The sequence below is a fragment of the Balaenoptera borealis genome (assembly GCF_965194805.1).
Source record: "Balaenoptera borealis genome assembly, chromosome: 2".
In the NCBI taxonomy this organism is placed as follows: Eukaryota; Metazoa; Chordata; class Mammalia; order Artiodactyla; family Balaenopteridae; genus Balaenoptera; species Balaenoptera borealis.
This window is the reverse complement of record NC_138867.1, coordinates 156,189,521-156,213,633: the sequence shown is the minus strand read 5'-3', so window position 1 is coordinate 156,213,633 and position 24,113 is coordinate 156,189,521. Positions and strand designations below refer to the sequence as shown.

Below are 24,113 nucleotides of genomic sequence, written 5' to 3'. Positions count from 1 at the left end.
TTGGCAGAAGGGTGTTCGTATTTGGGCCAGGTCACATCCTAGCTGAGTGACCTTGAGCAAGGGACTCATAGCTTTAGGCTTTGGTTTCCTCGTTTGTAAAACGGAATGCGTGAATTGCGAGATGGTCCCGAGCAGCGAGTGAGATGTGGAGAGCGCACGGGGTTAGGGCCTGGCAGGTAGTAGGCAACAGGAAGCTGCGGCTGCCCTCCCACCACCACTCCCCCCAGCCCCCCAGCGTGACAGTTGATGTGTTATTCTTAAGATTCCTGTTTATTTGTTTGCAGTTTTATTTTATTTGCGGAGGCTCAGTATCTTGGAGAGAGAGGTGTATTTGTCTACCGTGGGGTCAGTCTCAGGGGGCCAGGAAGGGCAGGGGGCGGCAGAATTACTAGATTCTTCCTAGTAATCTGCCCCCAACGAGGAGAGGCCTCAGGACTTACAATCTTAAGGCCTGGAACCCTGAGTCAACACCCCCTCTGTGACCTTGGGCGAGTCTCTGGCCCTGGCAGAACCTCAGTGTTGGGTGGGGAGAATGAGGCGTCTGGGCAGAGAGGGGTGAGGAGAGCAGGGCGCCTGGGCCCTGGGCAAGCCCTCCTCCACTGCCCTCTGCGGACCAGGACCTTCAGATGGAGTCTCGCCATTGCTCTGGGCTGGGGGCCTCCTGCTTCTAATTCAGGCTCTGCCACTGGGGGGCCTGGGGGTTGTGGGGTCCCTCTTGCATCTCCTGGAGCCTCATTTTCCTTATTTGTAAAACAGAAAGGGTAATAGCTACCCCCAGGGTGGCTGTGAGAAGTAAATGAGAGAAGGTCTGTGGAATTGCCTGGGAGACACTCTGGCGGTTATGTAATAATAACTTTAATGGCAACAGTAGAGCAACTGTGAGTTGAGAACTTAGCACGTGCCAGGCAAGGGCTGGGGCACTTATTTGTTCCTCACGACAACCCTGCGTGGAGAGGGCTGCTCTTAACCCCGTCTTGTGCCTGATGAGGGGACTGAGGCTCAGAGTTCTGAGACTCACGCCGACTCAGAGGCCGGTGAAGGCTCTCCACCAGCAGCTCCGCTTCCTTCCTGGCTTCCAGAGCCCTGGATCCCAGGCCTGTCTTTGCCGCTTGCTGGCTCTGTTACAATTGAACAGCAAGGCCCACGCTGCACAGGTAGGTGGGCGGGCACAGAGATAGGGAGAAGATGCGGGTGGTGTGACCAACATTGCTCCCAGGGCATGGTGAGTGGCCCAGTGCTTAAGAATTGGATTCCCACCTCTGTTTATCAGCTGTGGGCTAGGGAATTCTCTTTGTGCCTCAGTTTCCCCATCCGGTAAAGCACCAGTACCAACGTCGTGGGATTGAATGAGCTCATTCAAGTAAGCATTCGGCACAGTGCCTGGGGTAGGGAAGGGCTCCACCTCACTGTGCCCCGCTGCCTGGGACCCTGGGCTTCTCAGGCATCCAGCAGTAGGCGCTTTGGGCCACTGGGCACAAACCCCCCTTCTTTCCCAACCCAGACAGAACAGAGCTGTTAGGCAGCTCAGGAAAAGGAGTAAATGGCGCGGGTAGCAGTTCCCGGGACAGCGTTTTCAATGTGTGTTCCGACCAGCAGCACCAGCATCACCTGGGAATTCGTTAGGAATGCGCATTCTTGGACCCTAGCCCAGACCTGCTGAATCAGAAACCCTGGGGTTGGGTTCAGCGCTCTGTGTTTAACAAGCCCCCCAGGTGATTGAGACGCCTGCTCAAATTCAGAAGCCAGTGCCCAGAATATTGCCCATTTCATCCAAGTTTTCAAATTCATTGTTGTAACATTGTGGGAAGATTCTCTCCTATTTTGAAACTCCCATGTTGAATCTGTGTTAACATCCTCTGCATTTCGTTCTCACTGTTACTCAGTTGTGTCTTTTGATACTAATTTGCCAAAGGTTTGTCTATTTTATTGGTCTTAAAGAAAAGACTTTTATTTCATTATCCTCTTTTAAAATATCATCTCCTTCAGGAATGGTTTGTTTTATTTTTATTAATTTCTTCTTTGTTTGTTGAGGTGAAATTTTAGTTCCTTTTGGTCAATCTTCCTTGTTTTTTATTAAATACATTTAAGGCCAGACATTCTCCTCTGAGCACTGTTTTGGCCAAATATTGTTTGATATGTATTCGGTGTTCCTGAAATTGTAATTTTTTGCTGTTCATTCTTACCTGCTATCAATTGAACAATGACAGAGATGGAGATACACACACACATACACACACACACACACACGCACACAGAGAGAGAGATGAGAAAACCTCTAACAACTGGGAGCTGGTGGCCCAGACTCATGAGGCCAGAAAGACTTCCAGGATGTAGTGCATCCTCTCCTCCTCCCGATGGAGAAGGTGGGAGAAGGGATAGCGCTGCTGGAGGTCTTGCTGGGTGTCATATAGGAGACAGAGGGGGGGGCTTTAGGGATGAGAGTCAGGATGTCGGCATTTCCAGTTGTCCACATGCAGGAGGACCCAGTTCAGGCTCACTCTACCACCGACTTCCTGTGTAAACTGGGACTCAATTTCCCTGTCTGTAAAATGGGGTAGGGTTTGAATCAGGGCTCTTAAAGATATTTGGGTCAGCAACCGAATTTGCAAGATTGATGAAAATATTATGGACCACTTCCATAGACAAAGACACAAACCCCAGGTTGCATACCTGCCCACCCTCCATCCTTGGTTCACAGCCCCTAGTTGGGAGTCTCTAGGGGCCCTTCTATTTCTCGTGATGGAAGGCTCTAAAGACACCTGCCCAAACTTATTCACTCATCCATTCATTTATTCAAGTATTTACTGAGCACATACTCCAATTTTCTGGACCATGTCCCAACTTTGGGCCTCCATTTCCCCATCTGATAGTGGGAGTAATGCAGTCTGAGCTCTTCATCGCTGCCTCCCCCGACGGGGAGGACTAGAGGGCATGTGGTGGGGAAGGGCTGAAGCTGGGATTGGAACCCAGGACTGTCTTGACTCCAAAGCCCATGCTTTTCCCTTTACCTCACACACCCATTTTTGCTCTGGGAGCAGGTAGTAAGGATTCTAAGTCATAGGAAATCAGTGGGTGGTCCAGGGGAAGGAGCCCCGGAGCAGCGGCTGCCCGCAGTGGGCTCACTTCTGTCTCCCCCACTGTTCCGGGAGTGCCTCCAGGGCAGAACGGTGTTGGTGGCGTTCAAGTTCATGTCCTGGGGCTGGCCCAAGGCCCACTGGATGGTCATTAAGAGTTTGCGGTATTAAACTGAATAGCACACAGCAAGGTCAGACGAGGGATAAGGAAGAAGGGGTCAGAAGTGTGTCCAGTAATTCGCGTGTACTCAGTTCAGCATTCGCCTCCCCCAGCTCCGCCCACGGCTGGTGCCTTTCCACCTTTTAAGGCCCAGGCCACCTCTTGCCTCTCTGCCCATCCTCTAAAGCAGCCCTCCTCTCCCCCAGCCACTGTCTATCCCTGTTTATTTTCATCATTGCCTCGTTGCCTTTGGAACCCATCTTATTTCCCCTGCTCACCAGCTCTCTGAAGGCAGAGACTTTGCCTCATTCACTGCTTTATCTGTGGTAGGTGAATGAATGAGTGAACGAATGATCTCCAGGATCCTTGTGCTGAGTCAGACCCAGGCCCTGGCCTTGAGGATGGCCCAGCCTGGCAGGGAGGCTGGCAGCAGCCTGAGGGAGCTGCCAAAGGGCTGGGGGTTAGGAGAGAGGGTGTAAGACAGGAAGGGGGAGGGGAGGGGAGAGTCCTTCCCTCGTGCGGGCTGGTGACACATGCGCCTGCAGGTAGCAGGGCTTGCTGGGAGGACGCAGGCTCAGGGGGCGAGGGCAGGCACCGAGGGCAGGCACAGGCCGTGGCCTTCTGAGGTGCCTTCACACCCGATCTCGTGCCCTTGTTTGCTCCCACCCCATCAGCCAATTCCCCCATTTTGTGTTTTACAACTTTCCTTTCTTCCTGACAGATTTCTCTACTAAATTTGACTTCGTTTCAACACTTTTGTTGGGCAAATTACATTAAGATGGATGTTGCAGGTACCCTTATGGTTTATTTATCGTGATACTGTTTGTATCTCACGCTTATAAATAACTTATGTTATAGCTTTTGTTTGTGGAAATGTAACTTACATATTTTATTACGCTTTCTGTAAACCTCAAAAAGAATCTTGTCAAGGAAGCACTCGTATCAGCAATCCAAACTATGGGATGTAAAAACCCACACTAACATTATTTTTTAATATGCCAAGGAGGCAGGTTACTCTTGCTGTAGTTTGAAAGGTTTGCTGTCATTGTAAACTTACACCTCAATAAAACATTAAAAAGTCTCAAGAATGATTTTATAAAGTTCAGGGAGGAGGACGAATCAGTGGCAGAAGCCACAGACACAGCACACAAGGGGCCCTGTGGGACTGCCCTTTCTTGGGGAGTGACCAGCCCCATCTGGGGGTCCCAGTGGGTCCATATGCACCTCCCCACCCAACTGTCTCCAAAGCCCTGTGGTGAAGTACCTAGCTTAAGGGATGTTAGTGGAAAAGAAACATGAGTTTTGTAGTCAGGATGACCTGACTTTGAATCCTGGCTCGTCCACTTTTTAGCTGTGTGGCTCGGGTCAGTCTTTTAGTCTCAGTTTTTTCATCTCTAAAATGAGGATAATATCAATACTTACTTGATTTTCTTATTGGTAAGCATTACATTTAAATGAGATCATGATTTGCAGTGCTTCGTGGGTGCTCATTAAATGATAGTGGTTCTAGTTGTTTAGTGTTCATCTTGGGACTTTCACTGTCTCCCTCTCTACTCTGCCCCGCCCTGATCTTCAGGCGCTCTTTCCCTCCTCACCATAAGGTGCTGGGTTCTCTCAAATGCTGCCTCGCCTACGCTGCTGGACTGGCCTCCGTCTAGACAAGGCTCCCGTATGCCAGCTCTTCCACTTTCCCCAGTTTCTCTCACCAAACCTACCCTGTTCTTTGCTCTCACGCTCAGCTCTGTTGGTAGTTAACTCAGTCACTGAGCTCAGCTCACAGCCAATGCCAGGTCAGTTGCGCGTGTCGACAGGGGCTTCCAGTACCATAACCCAAAGGCACTTCTAGGTTGGCAGGGCCAGTGGAAGGGAGGCCAGGGGCCAACAGGGCTTTTCTGGCTGCTCCGATCATCACATGGTACAGCACCCTCATCCCCTGTTCTAGAGAAGCCTGATTGGAAAGCACAGAAAACACAGAAACATCTAGAACACAAACAGGATACAGCTCTCAGGGGTCCGGTTCTTAAGTCAGTGGCGAAGGCAAAAGTCCTGCGGTCATAATACCTTCAAACTGTTTCTTGCTTGACTATCAGCTGAAGCTGTTGGCTTGACCTAGAGCCCCGCACTGGTGGACAAGACCCGTTCGCCTGCCAGGAGCTCATCAGGAGGGCGAGGTGCACCGGCAGCGGCCCGATCATTCCTCTCCTGCTCACTCTGGGCCAGATGCTGGGTAGGTGGTAGACCCCGAGGAACTGCCAGGATCATTTATTTTTTCCTGTTGCTGAGTGTAAGTCACATACACCTGCGATCTGACTGGAGCATGTAACACAGGGGTCCCCAACCCCCAGGCCGCGGACCAATACCGGTCGGGCCTGCAGCCTGTTAGGAACCCGGCCGCACAGCAGGAGGTGAGTGGCGGGGGAGCGAGCGAAACTTCCTCTGCCGCCCCCCATCGCTCGCGTTACTGCCTGAAACATCCCCCCACGCCCCCCTGCAACCCCCGACGGTGGAAAAACTGTCTTCCACGAAACCGGTCCCTGGTGCCAAAAAGGTTGGGGACCGCTGCTGTAACAGATCCAACTAGCTCTCTTTCGTGCAGGCTCCGCAAGATTGGGTGTGTCCTTGAGTGCTTGCTTTACCCTTGGGATAGGATGGCCCTGCAGAGAACTCCCACGGGGGACTCCAGCTTTCCCCCGGAGCCCCCGCAATCCCTTACCAAGGCCGACTCTGGCAAGGCTGGCCTAAGCGGGTGGGGCGCAGTTCCAAACCAGGACCCACTGGGTCGGGGGGGGGGGCGGTGAGCGTGCAGTCTGATGTGCTCTGCAAACACCCCAGCTTCCCCACTCCCTCCTCTTCCCTGAGAAAGGGCACAGAATGGAACTTAGCTCTCCAAGGAGAATCAGGATTCCTTTCCAGGTCTCAGGGGAGAAACCTGTAGCCAAACTCAACCTCTCCAGCAAAGGCCAGGTAAGAGTCGTGGCAGGTGGCTTTGAACATGGCTCCCGAAGACCCCTGCCTCCCGCCTTTGTATAACCCCTCCCCTTGGGTGTGGGCTGGTCCAGTGATTTACTTCCAATGAAGAGAATACAGGGAAAATGATGCGTGGCCCCTCTGCGATTAGGTTATGAGAGGCTGTGACTTCCAGACTGCTGTGCTTCTCTCCCTCTTGCTCTGCTGAAGCGAGATGCCAAGTTGTGAGCCGCCCTGTGGACAGGCCACTTGGCGAGGAGCTGAGGCTCGGTCCACCAACCTGCGAGGAGCCGACTCCTGCCAAGAGCCGCGAGGAGGCTGGAAGCAGGTCCTTTCCCGGCAAGCCTGGTGATGATCAGGGCCCTGGCCCACAACGCCGGCTGCAGCCTGGGAGACCCTGAGGCAGAGCACTCACCGGAACTGTGAGATGAGCAGTGTTGCTCTAAGCCACTGCATGTCGGGGTCATTTGTTACACAGCAACAGAGTTCTGAAAAACACATGGTACTGGATGTAAACATTAACTGGTTTCAACTCATCATTCTCAAATACAGGTCTTGGAGAGGCCGGGAATTCCTTTGCGGTGACACAGACCTGGGGTCAAATCCTGCCTGTGTGACCAGTGTAAGCTGTGTACCACCTTTGAGCCTCAGCTTCCTCGCCTGAAAAGTGGGAGGAGTGCTGTCCACCTTCACAGGGCTGTTGTGAGGACTAGGTGAGGGGTCAGATGGGGGGGGGCACGGCAGACGTTCCGCCGCTCTGCTGAGTCTGTTCCCCGCTGTGCGCGCCGCCTCTCCATGTGCTCTGCCCACCCGGCGCCATGAGCAGGCCCTGCTGAAGTGGGGCTGGGGCAGGCCTGACAAGTCCTCCCCCACAGCAGCTCTCCAAGGCCAAGACAGAGCCTTTCCTGGCTGGGGAGAAACCACCAGGCGACCTTTGGCGATGTGGTCAAGAAAAGCAAGTATACATGGTGATTTTCTTGTGAGTATTTAAATGCAAATAATACGGTGCTTTTAGGTCTTGGACCTTTTTATTATTTATTTATTTATTTATTTTGGCCACGCCACGCGGCTTGCAGGATCTTAGTTCCCCGACCAGGGGTTGAAGCCGGGCCATGGCAGTGAAAGCCCGGAATCCTAACCACTAGGCCACCAGGGAACTCCCAGGTCTTGGACTTTTTTCAAAAAAAAAAAACAAAAACAAAAAACAAACAAACCAAAAAACAGTGTCAGAAGGGGACAGGTCTTGATGAAGGATTTTTGGGGGAGGAGTAGTGCACAGTAATAAGCCCATGAGAAAGAGAAACTTCTCAAGTCAGAATTCTCTAAACAGCTGAGGTTTTATGAAGTTCAGAATTTGCCTTCTTGTGGAAAATTATTTCTCCCACTGCTAATGAAACATAGTGTAAGGTTGAGGCTTCCTTCTCCATTAGATACCAGAAGTAACCCTACCTAGAACATACTTTTCCCTGATTTCCTGGGTTCACACATGGAAGACAAACATTTTGAGATAAACTTGGGTGACTTTGCTTTTCTGTGACAAGCCTGTTGTAAAACTCAGCTATCAAGAAAGTTTTCAAGAAATACTAGTCTGAGAAACGAGATTATAACAGGAGCTTGTAGATTTACTTCTTCTTCAACAGTAAGGCCAACCTTTCATGTCTTATCAGAAATAAAGGGAACAATATTTACTACAAGCCTGAACCATGAAGACGGAGCAGCGAGACACCAAAGCCATCTGACAGTGGCAATCTCAAATTAATAGCCTAGTTCCAGCCCCTCACAAACTGTAAAGGCTTCCTCCTTGTCCTGGGTTTGGGTTGAGCTGCAGTCCCCACAGTAGTAAGAGTTTGTGTGGAAGGATGAACACCAGCTGATCCTCATCCTCTGAAAATCTATACTTTAGCACCTAGCACTGTTCTGGGTGGCCCAAGAAGGCAGAGCTGCTTTGAATCTGTATTTTGACTGGACACCCTCAGCTTCTCTTAAAAATTAAATGGAGGCAGGCCTGGGTGCTGGTAGCACCCAGAGCTACTTGCTGGGGCTACCTACTCCTTCTGAAGAAATATCTCTGCAGGCAGGAATTGCACAGCTTAATTCTTCTAGACTAAACCACTTCAGATTTATGCCAGTGAAGAGCAAACGTTGTTTGTAAGTCATTTAATTGTGTTACTGTCTCTCAACTTTATCAGACGCTGCTGAGGCGGAGAGGGCTGTGTGCAGTCCTGTGGCATGCTCTGGAGAGCTCCCAGGCTCGTTCTAAGTGCCCACAGCTCAGAGTCCCCAGTGCTGCTTTTTCCAGACTCATAACAAACTACTAATTTAACAGGTTCAAATGGTATATTTGTTTCAATCCGGGATCTATGTTGAAGGCTGCATCTCTCACAAATTCACAACCTTGACTGCAGAACCATTAACTAGTACACACTTAGGTGTAAACCTGGTTTATTATATTCTTTGGTTAAATATTGTCTCTACACCCTTTCAGAGCATTGTAAGAACAAAGATAAATGATATTTTATAGAAAGACTGAGAACACATCTTTTGCTTTTTCAGTGCAAAGATTGAGAATTTACATTGTTTGTGCGCTATTATAAATTCTTATAATTAGGCCAGGCTTATAAAAAGGTAGGGCTTTTGTTGTTGTTGTTTGTTTGTTTTGAAAAATAGATTCCCCTGGGCTAGCCAACATCACTGTCCTGGGATCCAGACCCACAAGTCTCTTGATAAAAGTTGCTCGGCACATGGTCAGAAGTCGGGTCAGCTCATCATGTCCAGACTGCACGGTTCGGTGCTGCCATCACTGCGCAGGGCCTCTGCCACATCTCTTCTGAAGACGGAGAGGTTCTGGGTGAACCTGTGGAAAGAGTAAGAAAGGGCTGAGGGCAGTGGCAAGGCTGAGGCTGTGTGAAGCTCTGGTGGCGGAGTTCAGGACCCTGGAGACGGCCCTAGGTCCTGGCTGAGCTCCTTCCTCCCATTTCACCGACCACTACTGCTCTGCCAGCAGCAGGCCCTCCTCCTTCCCCTCCCGGAAAACAAGGGTTACCAGCAAATACACTCTGACCATTTCGAGGGGTGTATTCTGTGGTTATACTATTTAAAAATTATTTTTAAAAGTCAAATTACGTTATAGATGGTACGGAATATAAAGAAAAGAACAAAAGCTTATGTGCCTGGCACTGGTTGAGTTTACATATAAATTCATTTAATCATCACAAGTCTTCTCCAAAGTAGGTGTCAGTATCCTCATTTGCAGATAAGGAAACCAAACTAAGTGCTTCAAAAAGAGGGGGCACTGGGTAAGACTACCTGGGTTCAAATCCTGGCTCCATCACTTCTAAGCTGGGTGATCTCTTGTCTTGGTGCCCCACATGAGTAGCTAGCTTATGGGATTGTGGGAAGTGAGAATTTACTGAGTCAGGTGAGACGATGCGTGTTAAGTGCTCAACATCCTGCCTGGCACATGGAAAACACCCAGTCCTTGCTAGCTAGTACTCTCACTAAACGAGAGCTTGTCTGACACCATTTCACAGAGCGGCTCAGGAGGCGGTACTCAAATTCCCAAGCCTCAGGTGAAGCAATTTCCCCCCGAAGCATGTAGGGAAGGGTCCCCTCTTCCTTCACGAAGTCTCTTCTCCTGCTAGCCCTGGAGGCTGCCCTTTTTTGCCTGATAGAGGATCTTGGCTCGGAACAAGCAGTCAAGGGAACATGTCCACAGAGCCCATCTGACTTGGCCTTGTATTACCAAAGCCCAGGTTTTGGCTTGCGGCTATCGGGATGATTAATATGCATTTCAAATGGCGCAGTGTTTGAACGCTACCACTTTTATAAACGGATGAGGCAAGTATTTTTTTTTTTTTTTTTTCCCTGAAAACATTTTCTCTCTCCATCATTCGTTATGCCTGTCTCTTCCACTAGAAGCTCCGTGAGGGCAAAAACCTGGAACAATTAGTTCCTCAGTGGTATCCCCAGTGCCTGGCACATAGCAGATTCTTAATAAAATTTTATGAACTAAATGAATGAATGAATGAATGAATGAATTCAGGCATAGGTGATAAGTTTGGGTTCCTCATCAAGATCTCACTGGCAACTTACCTGTCTCTGTTCTTGCAAAACCAACCACTTTTAAAGGTCAGACAGAGGAAGGAACTACTTACTGTGCATCATATGTCCTGGGTACCATGTTTACTATATTCTGTCATTTAAAGGTCACAATCAATTATCATCATCTCTGTTTTACTGGTGAGAAAACTGAGGATCAGAGAACTTGACTACCTTACTCACTGCCACACAGCCTATAAAGGGCAGGGATAAAATTTAAATTGGAGTCTGTCTGACCTCAAAGCCTACGCCTGTTCAAATGCCAGGAGGCCTGTCTTTGTCCTTCATAGCAGATCTAAACTTTCCTTCTTTTAACCTTTTCAATTAGTTATTTTTTTTCTCTCCCTCCTGTTGGATTATAAACTGCTTAAGGGCAAAGGCTGCATTTTATTCATCTCTGCATCCTCTATAGCAGGGGTCCCCAACCCCTGGGCCGCGGGCGACTGAAGCTTCGTCTGCCGATCCCCATCGCTCATCCCCATTATCCCCATCGCTCACATTACCGCCTGAACACCCCACCCCGCCCCGCCCCCTGGAAAAATTGTCTTCCACGAAACTGGTCCCTGGTGCCAAAAAGGTTGGGGACCGCTGCTCTACAGTACCTAGTGTGATGCTTGGAAGAAAGCAACTACCCATTCATATTTACTGGATGGAACTAAATTGAGTCTAGGATTACAAGGTGTAATAGAAAAGCCACATCAGTATGTGAGATGTGTTAAGCACAATCCCGGAACGTCCACCTACCCCAGAGATGCTAAACTATGGGGCGCTGCTTACCTGTCTCTGTTCTTGACAGACAGGTTCTGCTCCACTCCTTCCATTAGGTTCCTGAAGCACTGGGCAAGGACCTCCTGCTTGGGGAGAGGCTGGCTGTTTATCAGACTTGCCCTCAGTTCACTGAAATACTGTTGGGAGACAGAACAAGTGTCAGAACACTGGCTCCAATCTGGGGCCTGAGGAGAGCTGTAGGGGAGGGCTAGACCGACTCCAAAGTGCTCAGGGCTCCTAACTCTCAAAGGGGCTTTGGTCCAGGTCCCCTCTGAACTTTAAGCCTTTAGGGAAAACCAAAGCAACAGAGACATTCCTGAGTATAAACTGTATTATCCCTTCTCATAAAAACCTCTTCCTATAGTTGCTTTATTGTCACGGAACAGTTTAGGCTGATGGAGTCCTCGCCTCCTCTGTGGGGGACCAAGCACATAAAGGTCTTCCTGAGTCTCATCAACAATAGTCACAGAAAGGCTGAAAGAGGAAGGACCTCTTAGGCTGAGGGGAAGAACTGAACCAAAAATGCCCAAGGAGCACTTTGGGCGACCAAGTCCAGGGTCCCTCCTAAGGCCTCTTCGTCTTCGGTGGCTTCAGTGAACTACCCCTCAAACGACCCCAGGCTCTGTTCCAAGTCCGTGTCCTCCTGAGTTAGGATGGGTCTGTTCTGCTGAGGTGGGGTACTACAGGGACTTGCTTAGCTCTGGGAGAGCTTTCTGGCACTAAGAAAAACACCTGTCACACCTGGTCACAAAGAACTGCACAGCCCTTTCTTCTCTGCTGATGTCTGTGGGCTTTTACACACACAAACTCTTATGCTAAAAGCAGCTCCTAATCATTGGAAACAGCCTAATTTCAGCACAAAGACAACATTCTGCCAGTCATGTGTTTATCCTTCCAAGCCCAAACAGCATGATATTTAATTTCCATCATACATTAAAACAGCTCACATCAAAAACAAACATAATTAATATGTAGTCAGACTAATACTTAAATACTATATATCAGAGGCATTACACTTAAACCACAATGTCTTCCCGAACAAGACTGGGAATGCACAAAACTACTTATTTTTCCCTTTTATAATGATGCAGTGACTCACACCAAATAGAAAATTATTAGTTTTTCATCCCAAACCATGAAATATTGCCTCCATCAGTAAAGTATAATATTGTGATGTCATAAGCTTTTTCTAAACACTGAATTTGCCCTTATTCCCTCTCAATCATTTTAAAAGAACTGCTCTCTTTTATACAGCTTGGATTTAAATCACAATAACACTGAGGGAAGATGAATGACAGTGCTACTGAATGTGGCTAAAATTGGATACTTCAGCACAGGTGAATGATGAGACAGCTCTTCTCTTTTTGATATATTTTCTTCTTCTATTAGTTTCCTTCCAAGGCTGGGATTTCAGTTTGAATTTTAATGTACGCGGCTGCCTCTAATCTCACTGTCTTCTTCCCCAGTACTCTCTGATTGTATAGACAATTCATTCTCCCGAGCAGTAATGCGCTGTTCCTACTGACTGCTGGGGAAACAGGGGTGGGTTCAAGGGGAAGCTGGAGAACTTGGGAGGCAGCCCACAGTGGTGCGTGCACTTAAGGACTGGAGACTCGTGCTCCGGATGAAGGGTGCTGCCTCTGTGTTTGGCCCTGAGGGGCTACTGCTACCACTGAGGGCAGTGGGGATCCCACAAAGGAAAGGAGGCCTAGGAAGGGGCAAAAGGGGTTGTTGCCCACAATCTCCTGGAACAGGGAAGGGAGTGGGGGGGAGCTGGAAGCACTGCTGAGCAAACCTCCCGTCCAGTGCAGCGCTCCAGGTGCCAGAAAAGCTAGTGTGAGGCCTCTACTTAACTGAAGGAGATCTGAGGCCTCTGGGGAAGGGCCTTCTGGGGGAATACGGCCTTGTCCTGGGTGCTCAAGGTCCCAGCTCGAGCTCGGTTGGCTTCCCTGTCTTCGTCACAGCTTGGCCTGGTGTACAGCTGCTCCCTCTTCCCAGTGGTCGCCTCCTGTGGACCTTCCTGCAACTGCACTCACCTTCGCGTTGAGCAGGATGAGCCCCAGGAGAGGCCTGGATACTGACCACTGGTTCCGACAGTCTTCAAAGACAATGGTATTCATGAGGACAGACATCATCTAGAAGACAGAGTCACGTGAGACACTGATGCCCTGGCTCAGAGTTCCCCCCCGTCCCAGGCCTTCTATGTGCTCACCTTCTATCCCCACATCTTGCCATCAGACATGAAGGTGCTTCCTGGACAAAAAAACAGCTTTGACTCTGGAAGCCTATGATGCTGCCATAGGAACTCTTGGCAAAGACTCTCAGCTCCCTGAGGAAGAGTTCCCACCACCAAAACCTCTGGTGAGAACCTTCTGGGTGGGCAGAAGTCAGAGGCCACAGAGCCAAGAGGATCAGTCCCTGCCTCTCAACCCTGATGTGCTTTCCTCTATACTAGGTCACCAGGCAAAAACCCAGCTCACCTTTCTTCCTGCCTCTCATTTCACCAAAGACGTCAAGCTATGGAGGGGCAATATCTCTCCATGACTCCTCTCAGACAAGAGGGAGAAATGGGGCACATGCCAGGTAACGCTGGAAGTCAAGTTTCCTGCTGGCTCAGGCTGTTAAAGTCTTCTCACTCATTCCTCATACACTAATTCACTCATGTACTCACTTCACTCTTACATTTCATACTCATCCATTTTCTTAAGTTCCAATTCTGCAAGACACCTGGGAGGCGGTAAGAGAACACAGGCATCTACCACAACCTCCGTCCTTGAGGAGCTAAAAACTCCCTGGGGCAGACTACTCCGCACAGAGATAAGGGGCACTAGGCTGGGCTAAGTTGCTGTGGGCATGCAGCGGAAAGAGGGATGCTTCTGGGTCCCTGAGAATCAGGGGAGGCTCCACAGAGAAGGTCATGTTTACGGAGTTCACCATAAATGTGTTCTAAGCAGAGACAGCAGCAAAAAAGGAGGTTGGGAAAGAACACAGTGGGTTCTACAGTGGTGAGGAATGCAGTGTGGCAGAAGAGAGGCGGGCCAGAAGCAAGACCCCAGTGTAGGCTGGAAGACCGCGATGAAGAATCTGGCAGTGGGAGCCAGTGATGGGTTTGCAGCAAAAGAGAGACATGCTCCGATTTGTACTTAAGAAAGCTCTCTCTGGGGACATTTGGAACGTGTACTGTGCAGGTGACAGTCAAGGAGGGAGACCAGAGATGAGGCTGCTGCAACAGTCCAGGCAAAGAGCCGTGAAGCAAGCAAGCTGTGGCCATCCATATGGAGCTGATGCTACAGTTTCTGCTTCTTGGACTCTTTACCTCCCATCTCTAGCCCTTCCTGTTTTCGCCGCTTCAGAGCTCCTTTCCTCAAAGGAGGGCAGGGGAAAATGGCAATTATGTGGCAAAGTCTACTACACACACCGCCCTGACTAGGCTTTGGTGACATCTGGCTTTGTCCTCTGGCATTTTTGCAATCCAATTTACCCTGTGTTCTCAGGCAAGTCACTGAACCTTTCTCTCTGTGTCTCAGTTTCATTAGCTATAAAGAGGGAAATGATAACCCAGTACCAAGGAAGCTCAGAGAATCAAATGAGACGGTGGATATAAAAAGTGCTTCAAAAAGTGTTATAAACATTTAAGGTATATAAAAGCAACAGTAATGCGCTTAAACATCTGCCATTTCACACATCATCATCATCCTAACAGTTAGGCTGGTTGCAAATGAAATCTGCCAATACACATTTACTGTATGTCCAGTGTCTCTGGGGAGAAACTAGGTCTTAAGCCTGGCATGTTGAACATCATTTGCAGATCACATGTTCCCATGTACAATTTAACAAGCCACCCAAAGTCATAGAGCCACAAATTAAATTAGTCTGACAAGCAAAACTAACAGATCCACGGAGACAGCCTAAAATATTATGGGTTTCACAATCTGAAGGCAGAATGGATATTTTAATGGAAAAGATTAAAGTTAGAGGCACCGAAGTCCTCCACTAACTGACAAAGCATGCTGAAGTGACGTGCCAATTACTTTATACGGTCCTCTCGTGGATTCATTTGTCTGAATGCATGTATTTATGTCTGTAATAAGTAAGGGGATGTTTGAATAAAATACTTTTCTAAAAATAAAGTTGGCTAAAATGGAGGATTTTTTTTTTTCTCTTTTACTCTTCCAGAAAAATGGAAATTAGTGAGCAAATCCGCTCAAAGGGTACTGACGTGGCAACTCATTTCCAGAGTTCTTATTTCTAATACTCCTAGAGGATATGGGGAAACAGTTCAACCAGTGTGGCAAGCCCCTCTGGAGAAAGGCCCCCCCATATGGAAGAATACTGGGTGAAATGCCTAAGTACAGAATCCTGTTGCAGGGAATGTGAAATCTCTGGTGGTTATCGATGCGAACAAGTCAAGACTGAAAGGAGAGAGCCCTTGGCGACTCTGCAGTGGCCCACCCCAGCCTGCACTGAGTCACAAAGCGCCATCAGCGTTCAGTATAAGGAATGCTGCATGAGCGGGGCCCCCACTCCCCCAACCTCTGCTCACTTCCTGCACTGTTACAGGCATGGCTGGAGTGGCCATTTCAAATTTGCCCAACCCAGGCTACAGTTTCCAGAGCCTACGTCCAAGAAACACACACATTATCCACTGTATTATCCTAAGCAGTTATTCTGCCCAACCAGGGAATGGACCACTTGGGAAGGGGAGTCGTGAGGCTTAGTCCACTTAAGGAAAACCAGACACCACACTGTCTCAGGTGGTGCTTCCTTGTTCTCCTTCCTCCTTCCCAAAGGGCTCTGGCATGAGTTTGTAGAAAATTTCTCTCAGTGAAGCAAAACCAACATGGTTTGACAGGGACAGACTTTGGAGACAGGCAGAACTAAGGCCAAACCTGGCCCTGCCACTTCTGTAACCTGGGATGCTGGGCAAGTTGTTTCACTTCTCTGAGCCCTTATTTCTTCACACATAAAGTGAAGGATTACGGCAACTACTCTGAAGGGCTGCTGTGAGGACTGACTGCTCCCACAGGCACTCAGATCGTTACCAGCGCTCCTCTACTCCAACTATGGTTACCCCTGCCTGATCTGGCCCAGTGGCATCTCATGGCTCCGGGAAGCACCCCATTTCATGTCTTGCTTATGGACAGATAAACGAGATTATATTCTGACTATCAGCTACCCTCATTGGGAGTTGCAATAAGCAAACAAACAAGCAAAAAAACCCTAAAATAGAAAGCAGTCCAAAAATCAGTCCTATTTGGTCTGGCACATGTATTAGTATGGATTTTGAATGACAGTATTTCTGTTGTTCTGAAATCTTGTAATCTTCTAAATAAAACACGAAGCTAGGCTACAAATATCTGATCTGGAAAAATAAGACAAAGCAATGTTGTGCTACATGGGTCTCTGTTTGCTCCTCAGCTCCTCTCCTATGTTTCCACCCTAAAATGGCATGTAAAGCACAAGCACAAAGCACAGTGGACTCGCCTACTCCAATATGCTGGGTCACTCTTCCCCTACAGCAAGGTGGTAACTACATGCTCTCACTTCAGATGCTTCCTGTTCTATCTTCTGCCTGTGTAGAATAAGCAAAGGTGTGGTTTGTGCTGGATGCTTTACTGCTACACGGTGAGTATGTACTCTTTCTAAGGAGGCTGGAGGCTCAATGGGTCTAGAAGCTGAGTGAAGAAGGATGGCTGGAGAGGTGTGGCTTGAGTGCGTACAGGGTGATGACTGCAATGGGGTGGGGTCGGGAGACTGGTCTGTAAACTTCTGCGGGGCTGGGACCATGGGGGACTTTTCTCTGTATCCCTAGTGCCTAGTATGGCATCTGGCACCGATCAGAGGCTCAGGAAATAGCTACTGGAAGACAGAATGAATACATAAATGAATAAATGAATGAATGGGAAAGGATGAGTGAAATATCAACTAAAGTATAAAGAGCTAAAGAGCCGAAAGGGAATTGTACAGAAAACAGAGAAGTTCTGGCCTCATTCTATGGCTAAAACCTGAAATGGGTAAATATGTAAATTAATACATTGTTCATTTCCAAGGATCTTGCTTTTGTGTGCAGATCCTGAGAACTCTTCTAAGCCACTGTTGCCTCTCTAGCCAGCAGCTGCCGGGAAGAGCTCCCTAGGGCCTTTCAGGTCACCAAGCCAAAGGCTGAGGCACCATCTTTTCTAATGACAAGCACTTCCACCTAAGAGTAAGCTGTGCCTGAGTTTTCTCACTGCCCAGCGGGAAAAGATACGTTTACGGAGAGCCCTTGGGTGCTCAGCACTCTGTTAGGCACACACTGTCTGTAACTCTCAGCTAACCCTGAGGTAGGTATTATCCCCATTTCATAGACTAGGGATCTGAAGTCCTGAGCAAGTCAGTCACTTGCTCAAGGCATCACAGCTATCAGCTACCACCATGTGAAGTGGAACCAGGACATGTGCACAGGTCCGCCTGAGTCCGGAGGCTGTTGCCTGCCACCCTCAGGCTGCCTGTGGGTGAGGACCAGGACTGCCGCAGTGGTGGTCGCGGCAGTGTGTCTGGCCCCCACTGTAGACTTCTAGCGGATTCATGGTGTGAAAGGAAAGGCTCGTTTCTGGGCGTGGCTCATTCTTCCACCTTCAGTGAGCCTCCCAGCTATGCTGCCCATGTGTATCTCCTCTGTTCGGCCACTCTGCCACCTGATCAAGAGTCGGGCAGCTACTGAAATCCCTGTGATTGGAATCCAGGGCAGAGGTTCCTGGTGAGTTCGCAGCAGACCTTCTTGCCTCCCACCTAGAGCTTTTATAAATTTGGTTAACATATTTTCAGCCTCTCAAGATGAACAGCAGTAGACATAATTAATAGATTGTCTCTGGAACATGGTCCAATGAACCACTGGTTTCCCTCCCACCAAAAGTATATGGCAATTTAAATTAACATCATAGAAAACATTAGTTAATTAAGCTAATTTTCTTCGAGTTACAATACTCCCTATAAAGTGAGCACTTTTCATTGTTAATGTTCTTCGAACATATTGATTAAAAAAACTAAAAAATATTCCACAAAGTCTAAGAAATAGGTGAAAAAAAATTCCAACTCCTCCCTCCTGCTCCCCATCTGATTCAGAAAAACAAAACTGAACCTGAAGTGATGATATGAACTCTGATCTATGGGGATCAAATCCTTAACATGTTTAGGGAACTTCAGCTCTTCCCTCTCTATCCTGGCCTCTTTGCTCAGGGCTGAATGACCTTTTAGTTACACTGCAACTTTGCTCCCTGTTGACCAGGGAAATGGAAAATGGGAATGGGGCAAGAGCAATCTGTCTTCTCCAAAAGGTGGTGGAAGGAGGGGCTGAGAAGGAGGCTTTGGTTTATATAGAAGAAGGATGGACCAAAGAAGAGATGAGAGACCAAAGACAAAGCGTCCCTGTACCTAGATCCAGACAGAGGTGGGGAGAGGAGGACAAAGCAAAGATGATCAGGGCTGTGCCCAAGAGGGTGTGTCTGTGGAATGGGGTGCCTTAATCTGCTTGGTGGGGGCCCTTAATGAGAAGAGGGGGTAGGATACACAATTATATGTACTGCTGACCAAGCTCGATTGCTTTTTGATGCAATGAGTTGCTGATGTTTTGAGAACAACCGATAAATGCACCAAACACTTGAGAGATGCTTCTGAGTCTCAAGAACCCTCTGGCACCTGTAACTGGCTTTTCAGAAGGCCAGTTAGGAGAGGAGGAGGAAGGCTGGCCCTAGCAACAGCAATAAAAACAACAAAACAAAAACGATAGTGTAGTAGAACCTGAAAAAGCAGAGAAACCTTCTACCCATCTCCACAGCAATTTCTCCAGAGCCCCATGCCCTGGTTGAAGATCTACGATCTGGAAGAATCTGAATGCTGCCAAAGGAGGAAAAGCTTCCAGATTTTCAGTGCTTGTGGAAGTAAGCGAGTTGCTGTCATTACCAAGCGCTGTTCTTAGGCCATGTGCATAGCAGATATTGAAATGTGATCCTCCTCAAATTAGATACTGGTCATCTTTAGGGAAAAGGAATCAATTGTTTCTTTGTCTGCTGTCTAGCAACGTGATATTAGTGGAATGTTATGAAAAATGAAAGTAATGGACAGATAAGCAAATATTTTTCTGCCTGGACTAAGCCCCACCACCTAAGTTATATTAAATCTTTTAATATCTGTACATATTAAGCACATTCCTAAGTTCTCATAGTGTCTTTGCAGTCTCATAACAGAAGCAACTATTTAGCACTTTAAATGAAAAAAAAAAAATCAAATGAAATGCATGAGGCGAGCCTCTTTTTAGAAGAAACAAGATTGCAATCAATTACAGGTGACCCATTCTCCTCTGAAAAATCATTTGGGAGTCCTGCCTCTTGGCCTTTGTACAATGCTAACTTTGCTTTTAAAAAAAACCAAAAAACAAAAAACGGCAAAAAAACTTCTTACCAATAAAGGTACTGCAGGACTGGTTAACTCAGCTGGCTTTGGTCATACATTAGCATTGCACGGTTCCACATCTAAACTAAGGGCACCCTCCTCTTCCACCCACTCCTTACAAAAAGTTAAGGGAGAAAAAGTTTTCCTCCAAGTGATAAATTGCCTAGAATATTTAAAAACCCTTCCATCCACTGTAAAATCTAAGGAAATACACAACCTAGTTTTGCTGTTGTTTCAATTTTCTCCATTACCAACATTACCCCTAGTTCTCAAAACATTCATTTTAATCATAGTTTATTGGGGAAAGAATTACCTGCCAGTCTCATAGCTTATCATAAAGAAGATAAAGTTGGAATGAAACTTCAGAATTAATTAATTGAGAGTACTGCATGTGATGTGTCTATTCTGAATGTTACAGTGCACATCACAATGAAAACAGTTTTATTTTCCATGGCTGAAATAAATTACAATAAATAATTCATTTCAATGGCAGAGATGTACTGGAAAGCAGTAGCAACAAAATTGACTGCGCTACACTGTGAGTCTCATTCTTGAATCTTCATTATCCACTTGAAACTTTTTACGAGTAGTAACTCATATTTCAAGTGGCTGCACATCTCATAAAGCAGCTTGCTGCATTAAAAGAAAACCAGAAAACCTGGGGCACTGGGAGGCTGAAGGATTTGCCACTCCGCACTATTTGGGAAACTCTTTCTCACTCTTCTCTGGCCAAAAACAAACGGAACAGTTTTCGATTTGATGTAAAAATTAACCATCCCTTGTCAAAAACATTATCTAAATTTCCTCTAGGTAGGAATGTTGGGAAAACTTGTATGTAAAGGAATGGCTTTCAACTCCAAAGCCATTTTCCTCTCATTTTTTTCAAGTGATACTGTTATTTCTAGTTCATGGTATACTGCCCAAATGACTGACATACAATCAGGTTCTAGAACCTCAAATGTCCTACACTAGCCTCTGGGGGTCCCCAAATTAGAAAACGTGTGTAAGCTCAAGAGAGACTAACAAAGGCATATGTGCTACGTTTTCTGTCTAAAAAAATCAGCCTATCTATACAGGATAGCTAATATTTAACTTGAATCTTAAAAGACACATATAACATCACTGGGAAAGGATACACTAGGAAGAGAAAAATAAAATGAGAAAAGGCACAGGGGACAGGGCTTGGCATATGTGAGGAATAATCAGCCTCTGTATAGGAGGCTTTTGAGAGAGACCTTCTTTTGAGTGGAAAGGAGTAGAGCTGAGGGTGAGGAGAAGACTGGGCTGAGTCCAGGCTATAAAAGGTCTTTCATGTCAGGCTGAATGCAGAAATGCCAGTACACAAAGCATAGCCTTCAAAGGACTTCCGAATAATGATGAGATCTGTGATTTAGAACAAAACTTATGGGAAACTGCAGAATGGCAATGATGGGTAGGTACTGGAAGCAAGGCAACATGTTTAGGTACTACTGCACAAGTCCAGAGGAGAAACGATGAGGGCGTCCGCAAGGCTGTGGTAGCAGAGACAGAGAGAAATGGTCAGAATCCTTGACTGCGTATCCCATTTTCTTCCCAGTTAAAGAAATCTTTCGAAGAACTACAACCTGATACTGAAGCTACAGGTAAATTCAGAGCTTTAAGAACATGGCCTCAACTTCAAGACTGCCAATGAGCGAAGGGGCTGGAGGCTAGGCGGCCCCAGCAGTGCTGCATGTGGCGGAGGGCGGCTGCCGTCTAGCAGGCCCACAGTCCGACAGTGAGCTCAGGGGATAAGGAGCAGCGAAATGAACCCCACCCAGTGTACATATACATGCATGACAGAGACGACTACAAGCACATGTTTATGTTAAATATTCAGTGATAAAGTAAACTCTAACTGAGGCCATTCAAAATCAAGGAAGGGAGCGGGAAACAGCATGCTACTTTATTGAACAGTCATCACAACATTTCCCAATGAATATCTTATTTCACAACAGAACAACATAAGGCATAATGGCATGAGGGCATCTCATGCGGTCCTCAGAGCAGAGTGCAATGAATATTGTATTTCATAATAAACATATTATCCTTACAGTAGGAGGTTCAAAGTTTCATTGCCTATCATCTGTCACTATATTCTCCCTGACTTCCCGAAGGGATTTGGTTAGATGGACCTAAAAATCTTCATAACCAACAGAGGAGGATTATTTTACTTATCATGTTCGAATGATTTTGTGTGAGGAGAAAAACATTTTTTTTGGAAAATTCACTCGGCCCTCAGAAGCACTTTCCATTACAGGTCAGTCTCGAGTTTAACGTTTAAACCACAGAGGATGGCCTGCTGCCTTTCAGATTTGAGCGTTTTTATTTATAGTTGTCTAAATGGCATAGAGTGCTGGCCAAGCGGTTGGGGAGATGATTCAAAGATGTTACTGAGATTTGGAAGCTCTTTCACCCTAATCATTACATAGGGAGCCTAAGGAACGATACTGACTGAAAGTGCTGGGAATAGAACCTCGTTCCTTGATTTATTCAGACTTTACTGCCACCTACTTTGTGCCAGGCTCTGTGTTAGACCCTGAGGACATACCGATGAATGAGGCACAGTCCCAGCCCTCAAAGAACTCAAGTAGGGGAGGCAATACACTGTTTACATGACAACACACTCTAGCAAGTGCCACAAACAGAAGCCTGCACAGGAGGCTCTGAGAGACCACAAGAGGCTGACTAACTCTGCCTAGGTGTGGGGGGCAGGCAGGGAAGGCTTCACAGGTGACACCTGGATCTGTTGTAGAGAACAAGCAAAGTCTGACAGTAGTAAGGTAGGAAGAGGAGCAAGCAGGTGCCAGGGTTTGGAGAAGTGTCCGGGGAATGACGAGCAGCTTTGTGGGACCTGAGAGGGTGCGTGGGGAGCGGTGGTGGCGGAGGAGGCTGATTAGGTAGGCAGAGGCCCCATCTTGTGAAGGGCCTACTACTGCATGCTAGAGAATGTGGGCTTTATCTTGGAGGAAATGGGGTACCATTTTAGTTGGATGACTTCTTTTGGGCAGTGGCGTGGAAGGGCGAACGACTGGTATAACCATCCTCCACAGGGTCTGACCCTTTAGGAGGCTGAGCCATCTGAGTTCTCCCAAGAAGATGCAGCTTTTTTCCTGTTTCTAGGATTCGGAGGCCACAGACACAGAAGGTTACTTGCTTGGCTCCTGTGCCTCAGTCAGGACATATCTCGGGCCCTGTCTTGCTGGCTCTGTTGCCAGTACCCTGAGAAATGGCACTGCCATTACTTCCCTTGGCCCACAGCACATAACTTAATAGTGTCCTCTGTCAGGAATGGTTCTCTTTGTCAGGAAGCTTTTTATTGATGTTCAACCTTCATTTTCCCTTTCTTAGTATTATCCCATTACGCCAATACTCCATTGTGCTATGCTAAGTAATTCCCTTTCCTCCTTGGCGTTTACATCTTCCAAGTATTTATAGACTTATCAAATGCCCCATTTAGTTGTCACTTAGGCAGGCTATACATATTTAGCTTCTTTAATCTGGCCCCATAAGCCAGCCCTTCCATTCTCCTAAATCACTTGAGTTATTTTTCTCCAGGTTTCTGTCAATTTGTTTCCAGCCTCTCAGTAATGCAGGGGGCTCAGGAGAAAGATGGGGTTGGGGAGGGAGGGCCTGCTCCTTCTGTGGGATAAGAAGAGGCCATCATTTGCTGAGGGTGGAACTTCTCTCTTAAAGTACAGATTCCAAAACAGGCCAGGCTGCTAGAGAAGCTCTAAAGCCCTCTTGTTATCTACTTGTTTCACCTGCACATATTTCAAGTCAATAATATTCTATTATCAACTCTTACGTGCTAGGTGCACACATGTAACACATCCGTGATGAGTACCTACTATGTGTCAGGTACTGTGCTAGGGACTTCTCCTTCTTTCTTTTCTCCCTCCCTCTGCATTTTTTTGGACTTATTCTTTGCTCAAAGAATTACTGAACTCCTACTATGTGTCAGGCACTGTGGTATAGAATTGAATAAAATGTGGTCCCTGTGGCCTAAAAGAGCTCATGCAGCCTAAGTATTTATTAATCTCTTATTGCGCACCCATCAAGTTGTTTCCTTCCAATCTTAAGGGTCTCAGAGAAATCATCCCTAAATGCACTTAACTCTAATTGACGCTTTTAGTTCCCTGAGTGGAACTTCTTTGTCCCATCTAAAATGAGATGCCACATTAAGTATGGGCATTAACACAGAGCTCTTGCTTAGTGTTTTCTTTCTGGTGGGTCTCTTTGGGGCCTAAGAGATTTCTCTTCAGGACTTGAGCTTCCCATCGCTCCTTCTTAGCATTCTATGTTCACGTGACCTCAACTAAACATGCACTTGAATGTTTTTCTTTTCCATGATACCAGTGTTCCGCGTTATGGGGTAACTGGCTGAGGGAGTGATGGAATGGGAGACATCTAGGTCTTGGCTAGTCTTGGGGAGTCTGGGCATGAGACCACAGGAGGGAGTAGTTCAGCCACCTGATCCCAGGGGCCAGTTCAAGTAAGGTAAAGAACTCCCCCTGTTGAAGGGCTGCTATCCTCAAAGAGGTGAGGTAACTATTCCAAGGACACAGGAAGTAGCATAACTGGTATGCCAAAACCAG

The 24,113-nt window shown here is 47.4% G+C and overlaps 1 protein-coding gene across 8 annotated transcripts in view; it reads right to left on the bottom strand.

Annotated features, from left to right (window-relative positions):
- Positions 1–7,202: 7,202 nt before the first annotated feature.
- Positions 7,203–24,113, bottom strand: part of RANBP17 (RAN binding protein 17) — a 315,779-nt gene continuing 298,868 nt past the window's right edge. For 7 of the 8 annotated variants that reach the window (XM_082380852.1, XM_082380855.1, XM_082380854.1 and 4 more), the window contains 3 exons: positions 13,104–13,202; positions 11,077–11,204; positions 7,203–9,055 (listed from right to left, as the gene is read on the bottom strand). In XM_082380852.1, the coding sequence (XP_082236978.1) occupies positions 8,959–9,055; positions 11,077–11,204; positions 13,104–13,202 (324 nt within the window). In that variant the 3' untranslated portion in view covers positions 7,203–8,958. Of the gene's footprint in view, positions 9,056–11,076; positions 11,205–13,103; positions 13,203–24,113 lie in introns of those variants that run through there. The other variant, XR_014241506.1, reaches the window with a different exon arrangement.